Source organism: Mastomys coucha, unplaced genomic scaffold (genome assembly GCF_008632895.1).
Source record: "Mastomys coucha isolate ucsf_1 unplaced genomic scaffold, UCSF_Mcou_1 pScaffold22, whole genome shotgun sequence".
NCBI lineage: Eukaryota > Metazoa > Chordata > Mammalia > Rodentia > Muridae > Mastomys > Mastomys coucha.
Genome location: NW_022196905.1, coordinates 26,704,826 through 26,715,317, shown reverse-complemented (window position 1 = coordinate 26,715,317; position 10,492 = coordinate 26,704,826). Strand labels below are relative to the sequence as shown.

Sequence of the window (10,492 nt, the reverse complement as noted above, 5' to 3'; positions counted from 1 at the left end):
CAGGCTGGCCTCGAACTCAGAAATCCGCCTGCCTCTGCCCCCCAAGTGCTGGGATTAAAGGCGTGCGCTGCTGCCGCTGCCGCCGCCGCCACCACCACCACCACCCGGCTTTGATATTTTATTTTTATCTGATAAGAAGGAAATATGTGTCTTGTTTATGGTTAATAACTTGAGAATTTAGACCTAGGTCTCTGACTGCAAAGTTTGCCTGAGACAAGAGAGCTGTGGGGTTGAGGTCTCTCTGTCATGGTGGGGAACTTTGAGGTCCTGTACCAGACAGAGACCCCTCTAGCCTCCTCTAGAAATGTCAAAGTTGAAGGAGACCTTATTACAACCAAGAGATCGGTGCTCACTTCCCCCAGAACATTTGGAGATTGGTGGCCTTAGAGGGCATCTGGTCCAGAGGGTAAAGGTCCAGAGATACAATGACTTTGTCTCATGGGTCCTCATTTTCAACTCCTGGGGTGGGGGGGACAAGATAGGAACTTGGCCATTTCTACAACCCCTGGGTACCTCAGTGTCTCCACTTGGAAATTGGGGTCCTCCCAATGAATCCCCTAAGTGGAAGGGGGTGGCTGGGCCTCACTCTGCTGGCCACTCCCTGGCATCCTTCCTTTTGGGACTGTGGGTAAAGCTCTGACAAGTGTCCCTGCTGTGTCCTGTGTTCCCCACCCTGTCAAACACCAAAGGTCAGACCACAGTGTTTCTACTGTGTCTAGAGTTCCTCACCGTCTCAGTCACCCGCCCTCACTGTGTGTGGAGGGGACTGCAGGAGGGAGGGAAGGAAATACAAAGAACTTATTGTCCACCAGGGGGAAGGGGATGGTTTCCGAAACTGCCTAGTGAAATTCTCCTGGGAGGAAAGAGGGTGCTTCCTCCTCCTGTGGGAGGATGGAAGGGAGTTGGGGGGCTGGGACTCGAGTGCTTTCCATGCTGGCTGCTGGGGGCCTCTGGTCAACCCAGCGTTCCTAGCTTCAGACTCTCCCACCTGCACAAGAAGTGATTCTCCTGTAGTTCTTCCCTAGATCCCAGACCAGAGCTGCCCACTGTGTTGATAGCAATTGGGGAGATGCCTCGCCAGGGGGCGCTAAAGGCCCGCAGGCTGCAGCCACCAGCGCAGGCTCACCCACGCCCCACCCACGCAGTCTCCAGCCGGGCGCCGCAGCTAGGAGCCAGGCAGGAAGCCCCCCGCCACCGCCGGCTTTAACGTCCCATCTGCAAAGGAAGGGAGGTTCACAGCCCCTAAGCTGCTTCCCTAGGTCACCCAGCCAGGAGGTGGCAGGCGTGCAGACACGTGGCAGGGGGGGCACACGCAGCGTGCTTGTCCTTGGGTGCCCCTGTCCCGCGCAGCCCACCACCCCGTCCTCAGGAATGTGCGGGAGCGGGGCCGGAAGCAACTGCGGCTCCCCCAGTCAGCTGGGCACAGCTTTCCCATATAAGGCCGGGCCCCGCGGGGAGGAGCCAGCCCCGGGACGCCCCCGTTCCTGCCACGAAGCTGGAGGGTGGGACCCTCACAGCTCCGAGCACAGCAAGGGCTGTGCGGGGCGATGAAGCCCGGGGCTAGGGTGAGCCTAGGGGCCGCGGAGCCGAGACACGGTTGGGTCTTGCTTGTCCTTTGCTCCCAGGCCCGGGGGCTGGAAGGAAGTGCGTCCGGCAACTCCTGCTTCTGTTTCTCCTCTAACAACAGCTTCTAATCCCTTGCATGAGTGGGGTGTCTAATGGTTGGAGAATACCCTGGGAGTGCGTGAACATTGAGCGTGGCTTTCCCTTTGGAAAGCAGGAAGGACTCTGACTTGAGGGACGGTGAAGGTGACTGGTGGGCATCTTTAGAGACCTAGCCACATCTCCTGGCAGCAGAGAGCCTGGAGTGGCTGCCTTTGGCGGTGGTGAACTCAGGATGAGGTTAAGGCCCCAGGACACACAGGCCAACTGCGTAGGGGAGGTCAAGGCAATTAGGCCAAGTGGCTCAAGCCTCTGCCTCGAGGGGAAAGGATTGCTGGTGGTGTGGGACACTTGTAGAGAAAGTAAAGTCTATGCGTTTTTTTTTGCCCTTGACAGAGATCAGGGGCTGCGTGGTGGGACTGTGGCCCCTCTCCCCATGGCCTAATGCACAGCCTCACTGGTGAACTAGTATTATACTGCTCTGCTGTGCTGTCCCACTGCCTCTGTGTACATGGGAATAGGGAAAAGCTGGTAAACAAGAGTGGAGCGGACCAATCCAGTCTCTATCCCAAAGTCAGGGTCCATACCTACTTTTACCTCTGTCTAACATTAACAACCTATATTTTGTATTACACCCCCCACCCTTTTCTTTCACAAGAAAATGACGGACCACACATCACAGAACCTATAAGGGCCCACAGCCTAGTTCTCTATCCTGGTTCTTCCAGCCCTTCCCATGACTCCCCTCTGGAGTTTGGACCCTGATGGAGCTTTCAGCCTGGAGTGTTGGGTATGTGACTTCCCCCCCCCCCGCACAGAGGGGCAGTACGCTGGTGCTTGCCACGGCATCTGTGACTATTCTGTAAGATGGTGTGCTCAGCACCCAGCTGTTCTCTGGTTTATTACTCATTGGGCAGGCTTCCAGGAGTGGGCAGTGCCCCGGCTGCTGGGGAGAGGCAGATCCAGCCTTCCCACACCTGTAGCAGCCCATGGGTGAGTCCCTGGCCGTTACTGTTTAAACAGGAGATGACAGTTGGGGGTGGGTAGGGACCAGGTCTCAGCACCTGACACGGACAGAAACATGCCACAAGGGCCTCTGGAGCAGCCAAATGGAACCAACCTGGCGCTGTTCCCTGAGCCTCTCCTCCAAACCCCTCCCACTTCTTAGGGACTGGCAAGTGCATAAGAAGTAGCCTACATCTCTCGGTTGGCTCTTGCCCACCCACAGTACAGTAATAGGACTAACTTACCAGTTTTCGGAGGGCTCCTTCATCCAGTCCAGCTAAGGCTTCATCTGCCATTTTGCTGGCCCCTAGTTCCTTCAGTGTGTCAGCTCCCACGAGGTCCTGGTGGCACTCAGAATTCTGCAAGAGGCAGACATGAGTCAGGTTGCTGGAGATTTTGTAGAAACCTCAGTTCCTTAGGGTTTATGCCTCTGTTTCCCTCTCTAGCCCATGAGCGTTCATTCTTTTCCTATCCTACCCTGACACATGACTCCTGGCTAGGAACTGTCCTCTGCCCTAGGGTGTTTTGCTGAAAAACTCACCAAACCAAGAATAGGTGTTCCTGTCCCAGCCTCAGCAGCTTGGCTGCCAGTCTGCTGTGTGGTCAAAGTTGGCATCCTGACTAAGCCCAAAACAAGGAGGGCCTGGACCTGGATGGAGAAGAGGACTCAGCAAGGCCCACCAAGCTGTGCTTACCACCAGGGGGTGCACGCTACTCTCTAGTTACCTGTCATATCCACTCATCTCTAGGGGCTGCCCAGCCTGCCCCTTCACCAGCCCTCTCTCCACCAGCTGGGCGTCAGGCTGGCTGTGGGCCGAGCCCATATCCAAGTCTTCCTACGACTGTCATTCCCACAAGTATGGGAGCTACGTGTGTCTGGCAGTTCTTGGAGCCAGCCTTCTGTACATGTCCATTTTTACGCCTTTCCTCCCTGTGACGTCAGCAGACCTGACCTTAGGGAGAGCCAGGTGTCCCTCTCTCCCTGTCAGTCCACACTCTTAGAATTCACTCAGAGTTCACTTCCCAACTGGGAGGGCCTTGGGAAGCTGACCCATCCAACCTCTGGACTTCAGACAAACTGAGAGGATGGGAGATGGTCAAAGATTCATCACAGGGGGTCAGAAGAACTCAGACTCAAGGGCAAGGAGGACCTAACACAAACCTTGGTTACTTCTGCCTTCTGAAGTCCCTTCCAAAATGCCTCCCAAGACTCCAAGCTGTTTGTTTCTTGTCTAGTCACTGACCATCAAAATGGATCCCTAAATCCGGTGCCAGTCTCTAGCCCAAATCTCTCCTACCTGGAGCCCCCAGTGTCTCTGGAATTTGTGACTCCATGATCTAGTACACCTGGATGTTTTGTTAATGTGGTGACTGAAATGGCCTCTGTATCCCCCACCTCCATTGATTCATCCCAAAATCATCCATTCTCTCCCTCTCTCTCTCCAACAGTCACTTGGTGTGAGTCACCCCATCCGGTGAATGGGTCTGGGGGAGTCCCAATGCACACTAATTGGAGTTTGAAGGACCCTTTCTGTTGAAGGCGCTGCTAGGGTCTTTGCCTCCTAACCTAGCTACTCTGTCTAGGGTAACTCCCCCCCACCCCCAGTGCCCAATCTTAACTATTGTGGACATGCTGTGCTACCTTATGTTGGCGTTGTTAGTTCCAAACCTAGGTGATACCCAGGGCTCTCTGCTCAGAAATTCCTGCCACTGCTCGCCACCATTCTCATGGCTTCGTGCTACACGATTTGCAGTCCTGGGGGCTGTTAAGGCCCTCCGGGAGGTGGGTCAGGATCTGGGAAAGATTCCTCGAGGTATCAGCTCCCTATAGATTAGTGTCTCTGGGGATCGAGAAGCCTCTTCTTAGTCCATAGAGTCTCTTCGAGACTCTTTTTTCCCCAGGGTCTCAGAACTTCAACCATGTGTCTTCGGAGTTCCCGTGATTTGGCTGGGACTCCCGGACCTGGGAGTTTCAGAATTCCTGTCCAGACATCCAGGTTTCACAGCCCCTTCCCGGACTCATCCGGACTGCTAGAGTTGCCCGGAGATCCTCATACCTACCTCTCAGTCTGGCCCGCCGATCCAGCGCAGTTTCGTGTTAGTTTGCTCGGGACCCGGCAGATGCAGTAGAGACCGGCAGACGGGCGGGAGGAGCCGCAGCCCGGGAGCCCAGGCCGGTTCAGCAACGTCCCCAGGACTCTGGGGCAGACGCCTGTCCCGCGGCGCCAGCCAGCTGGCTGGCCCCGCCCTCCCGAGCTGTCCCAGCCAATTCTCTGTTGAGTCACGCCTCTGCTCGGGTTCTATTGGGAAAATTCAATTTTCAGGACCCGCCCCTAAAAGACTCCCGCCCCTCACTGTCCAGGGATGTTGGGTATTGTAGTTTTGGGGGCTGCTGCTGAGAGGTCCTAGACATCCACCGGTGGGCTTCGGCAGGATGCAGGCCCTAAGCCAAAGTCCGGAATGTGCCACAAGCAGGGCAAATAAGTATCTTGGAATCCTGTAAGGCCCTCCCTGTCCTCCTCTTTGTTCTTAAGACCACATCCTTTCTCCGGACTCCACCCTCTAGGGGCCTTAGTACACAGACTGCTCCGCCAACGCTCAGACAGCACTTTCGGGACACCTGGTCTGTGCCGCCTCAGAGTAAGGACTGGGTGACTAGCAGCATCTTGACCCTTATTGAGTTGCCCAGGACATCTGAGAGCAGGATCAATCATATCGTACATACATGCTCCTTGCTCATACACGTAGCATGCTCTCTCAAACCCTTTACAGTCTGCCTCTGGGAGCCCCATAGTTCTAAACAGGGACTATGAATCTCACAACTCTCAACAAACGGGGGAAACTGCAGGTTCCAAAGAGGTAATACAAAAAGTCAGCCAGGAGACCCAAGAGCTCAGATCCAATAGGGAAAGCTACCCGGCCTCCTGGAGGCCGTGGAGCCGCCCTACTGGTCTTGCCTGAGACAAAAGTAGGGTGGAGCAGATAAGGTCTGGAGTCCAGCTTGATAAATAAAAACTGTAAGTCAAATAAAAACCATAGAAGCACCAATGTATTTCTTTTGTGTGTGCTGTGTATCAGATTATAATATCCATAACAACTAACTGAGATTTGAACTGTTCCTTTATACAGTTGAGACAAAAGCCTATGGGTAATGGAGCCGAGGTTCATCTCACCTAGCCTGGGTTCTAATCTCTGCTTATAACACTATAATAGGGAACCGAGGGGGAATGAGCTGGATCCTGTTGTCTCTCCGAGAGCTCCAGCTCAGATTTCTCCAAGACCAACTGTACACATCTAAAAAGAGGGCCTGAGTCCACTTAAAGTCTTTTTGTTTCCCCCCTCAGCCCCAAGAGATGATCCGCTCACCTTAAATATGGTCTTCCATATTGGGAAATAAGACCTAGAGAAGGAAGCCCCTTGCGGGTGAGGCAGAAGAAATGCGCCAGACTAACGAAAAAGCGCGCCCTGGAGGCTACAGTCCCTAGTCTTCTTTACCTGGCCTAGGTACCAGCTTATTCTCTGAATGAGGTTGAAGGCGCTCCAAGGCCAAATCTGGAGTACTGAAAATCTTGCATCCCCAGGGACTCACCCTTCGCTCTGGACATGCTTAGATCCCTTTGGAGTCTCAGGATCCACTTGAGCGGGAGCGGATTGCTCCAGAGAACTGCCTGCCCGGCGCTGGCTGAGATCAATGAACTGCCAAGGTGAGTGCCTGGTTCCGGGACTCCATTGAGTGCTTGTGCTCCCTCACGCTGGCGGTGCCATGTACTCTTGTCAAGCCCTGGCCCGCCTCCAGACTGACCTACCCTGCCTTTTCCTTCCTTCTTGCAAGAGATGGTGCCATGCAAAGGGGTATCTGATGGTGGTGATGGTGATCTGGAAACCAAAGGGCGACCTCTCTGAGAATAAGGGCAAGTGTTGAGAACTTTATAATGTAGCCAGGGAGAGAAAATGTCCTGTGAATGTACAGCAGGAACTGAATGTCAGATCACCAAGATAACAACTGTGCAAGACAGCGGGATTCTACAAGGAGGAAGTTGAAACCCAAGGTGGTAATGGCACCATCACAGTGGAATTTTGCCCTACGCCAGAGGACCTGTCCTTCCCTTGTTATTTCTAAGATGGAAGAAATCTTGGAGGGCTTCTCAGAGGTGGTGCTATAGATGCTAAACATCACTACAGATGAGTACAAAGAAAGTCATTGGATGGAAGGACATTTTTCAGAAGAGTAAAGACTGGGAGGCTTGTGAGTGAGAAAAGGAGGTGGGTGGAATGTGGGTAGAATAAGAAATGGGGGTGGCGCTATCTGAGAAGAGCCAGACGAGAAGGGTGAATGACTTTTGGAGGACCTGAGAGACCTGAGTTTCTATCCACTTATCTGTAAAAACTGCAAGACTGACTGACAGTCAGACTGACTGGCCTCCAGGCCTCCAAAGGGCTACAGGAGGAAAGCTCTGGATTCTTCCACATCCAATCCTGTTACTGGCAGAGTTGGGGAGGAGGGGAAGAAGCAGCTCATGAGCCAAGGGCAATATTTTGCTCCAAAGCTCAACTCCAAAAATGACGATTTTACCAAGCTGGCAGCTTGGTTCCCTGAGCCATTCTGGCTTCTCCTGCCCTAGTCAGGGTCCCAGCCTGCACCTGGGGCCAAGCAAGTGGCAAGAAACGTGATGTTTTCTTGGTGCTGGTTCTGCAAGACCTTGGGCTTCTCAGAGGCTCCATCTCCTTCTCTCCCCAGTGGAGATCAATGCTGCTCAGTGGTGATCTGGGCATTTCTAAGCATCTCTCCCAGGTTGCACAACAGAAAACCGTAAGCTTTCAGAAAGATCTAAGCCTTAGGAAATGCCTGTTAGTGGCTACAAGTCTAGCTGAGGCCTGGCCCTTGGAATGTGAGGTGATCTTGGAGGCCGCTGAGCAAACCACCGTGAGCGGTGTGACGGCTGATGGTACAGGCGAGGCTGGAGGAGAGAAGGTACCTAGATTCTAAAAGCCACTGAGAGCAGAGCTTAGATTGTTGTCCAAAAGGCTGGAGGAAAGGAGCAGCAAGAGCAGCAGGCAGCAGATGCTAGCAGTGAGACCAGACAGGAGCAGTCGAGCAAATGAGGCCGGACTGTGGCTCTGTGGTGGGGCTGGGTGGGCCCTTCCTCCTTGTGGGCAGAGCTGAAGGCCCCCATGGTCACAGCCAGCAGCTTGAGGAGCAACATTGATGACCTGCTTCTCAAACCAGTTTGGCAAGCCTGTCACATCCATGATGTCATCCAGCTGTTGAGTCTCTGGGCAACTGGGCTTGACCAACTGCCATCCTTGGAGGAGAGAGAAAAGATTACAAAACAGCTACTGGGCAGTGGGGGCATCAGAAGAACAGCCCCAGAGACAAGGGATGGCTTCATGTGGGCTAACCTGGACCCCTCGTGACTTTTAAGGGGTCCCCAGTGCTGCGAGAAAGATGTATCCCTAGTTCGTTGGGATACATATGATGATTTGGACCCTGGTTCCCAATACCCATGTAGCAGTTATAGCATAAGGAGTCCTGTGAGATGTCACCTCTGCAGAGATGAGATGGTCTTGGTGAGGCTATGGCATCTGACTCCTCACTCACAACTCAAACACAGACCCCTGTTCCTGATCACTGACCAGGGCCCTTTGGGAGCTTGGCCCATCTGATACTTCGTCAGATTTTTGAAACCAATTCTCTGACTACTAATTAATGCAGGAGCTGGCTCTTGCCACCCCAAAGTCCTAGATGTCCGTTTCATGCTACAGATACGTAACTTGAGTCTCAGAGTAGGCAAGGAGCAGGCCTCCAATCACACAAATCCTAAATCCTGTCTTTCTTTCTCAGGGTTCAGTACACCCAAGCATGGAAAAAAAAAAACATTAAACCTGGTACATATTGATCACCTACTGTGTGTATGGCATATATTGAGCACCTGCTGTTTATAGTTCAGTTGTTTAAGCCTGGACACAGCTCTGTCAAGTAGGTCCTGGCATATACCCATTTTACAGAATTAAGAACAACGGAAGTTTAGAGACAGGGTAATTCTTATCCAAGCTGACATAGCATGTTGATTGGCAGGGTTTGCATTTGAGCCCAGATGTGTGAGCCCTTTTCCTTCAGCAGACCCAGGAGTCTTTCCTGGATACATAGAGAGCTGTAGATAGGAAGGCACACTGCTTTCTTGAAAGCTCCCAAGGCAAGCGGTATAGACTCAAAGCCTCTGTGTGGGCCCTGCCTTTTTGGGGCTGGCAGGAAAGTGCTAAGACTGCAGAATCTTCCCAGAGGAGGCGGCAGTGGTGGGAGGGAGGGCTTAGCACCAGCCTCAGAGCCAAGTGTAGACGTGGCTGCTGGACCAGCTGAAGGCAGGGTGGGGCCCAAACCCACATCCAGCCTCCCAGCCTTGTTCCCAGCCCAGGCCCTGACTGCTCCTCTTACTCCCCATCTGGATTTGAGATGAGGACTTTGGGCCTAATAATAGCCAAATGGCAGACAAGGCAGTGCTTGGAGCTATAGCCAGTGGGGGGCTGGGGCCCCCATCATCTCTCACTGGCCTCAAATAGCCTTAAAAATATAGCGTGCTTATGGAAAAATCAAATCTCAGCCTACAGTAACTCACTTATTCCTCGTGATGAGATCAAGCTATTATGGACCCTTTTGATGGACAAAGCATCTGAGAGCCACAGTTAAGCATCTTGTCCTCCCCACCCCCCCAACACACACACAACTAAATTTGGCAGCCAGCAGTTGCTTATTCCTCTAAGCAATTGTGCGCTGTGTCCCTCTGGGCCCTGTGCTAAGCAGTAGCAAGGCCATTGCCCGCAGCCAGGATCAGAGAAAAGAGGGATTTGTCCAAGGTGACATAGCTATGGTGTAGAGAGTAGGGACCCAGGATGCTTCAGAAGTCGGTACCTTAGCTTCTGAAATACAACAAGTAGTGAGGTCCTTGCCTCTTGCCATGTGGCCTTGACAAGTAGCCCGAGTCTGCTCTCTACTCCATAGAAGGGAGGTGCTGATAATGCTGTTAGCTGTTAGCCCACCTTGGGGATAGCAGGCCATTTATTTTTATTTCTTGTCTTCCTCTTCTTTTATATTCTATTTCTCCTCCTCTTCTTCTTTCTCTTCCCCATCTTCTTTCCCCCTTCTCCTCATCCTCACCCTCTTATTTCTCCTTCCCCTTCGCCTCCCCCTCTTCCTCCCTGCACTGGGGCCCATATCCAGGTGTCATATAGGAAGTGCATATAGCTCCAGCAGTTACTTTCAATGGTGTGTTTACCTTGTGTGTGTCTTTTTCCAGTTCTCACATTGACCCCCAAATAATGACCCTTCTTTCATCTGCCAAGTTAATTATGAAAAATATGCACATAGAGATTTTTATCTACTGTGCAAAGAGAAGGTGGCTTGGGCCTGCAGAAAGATCCATTAAGACCTTGCATTGTACAATTCTGGTTCAGGTTCTTCTCATCCACTGAAAGCGCTCCAAAGGCCTGAAGTCATAGTCACTGATCAGGGCCACCCACCTCCAGCTCCAGTCAAATCTGGTTCAGGAGCACAAGGGTGGCTGTTCTGTGAGGCAAAAGCAGGAAAGGAAGCAGTTACACATATGTGCTCCCTGCCCTCTTGGTCCACTCTTGCTCGCTTGTAATATGGGATCCACATCATTCTAAGGCAGTGCTCATTTAGACCGTGGAACTTAGGGTGCCAGTACTTTATTTTTACTTTTTATTTTTCCTATTTTAAAGTTGTTATGTGTCTTAGTGCTTTGCCTGCACATATGACTGTGTACCATGCACATGCAGTGTCCCAGGAGGCCAGAAGAGGGCATCAGAT

The 10,492-nt window shown here is 52.5% G+C and overlaps 1 protein-coding gene across 6 annotated transcripts in view; it reads right to left on the bottom strand.

The window, feature by feature from the left end:
- The window catches only part of Smtn (smoothelin), a 22,519-nt gene extending 17,641 nt beyond the window's left edge, over positions 1-4,878 (bottom strand). For 2 of the 6 annotated variants that reach the window (XM_031340528.1, XM_031340527.1), the window contains exons 1-2: positions 3,209-3,312; positions 2,913-3,026 (exon numbers count right to left, since the gene is read on the bottom strand). In XM_031340528.1, the coding sequence (XP_031196388.1) occupies positions 2,913-3,026; positions 3,209-3,283 (189 nt within the window). In that variant the 5' untranslated portion in view covers positions 3,284-3,312. Of the gene's footprint in view, positions 1-2,912; positions 3,027-3,208; positions 3,313-4,728 lie in introns of those variants that run through there. The other 4 variants (XM_031340526.1, XM_031340523.1, XM_031340525.1 and 1 more) reach the window with 4 other exon arrangements.
- Positions 4,879-10,492: the final 5,614 nt, after the last annotated feature.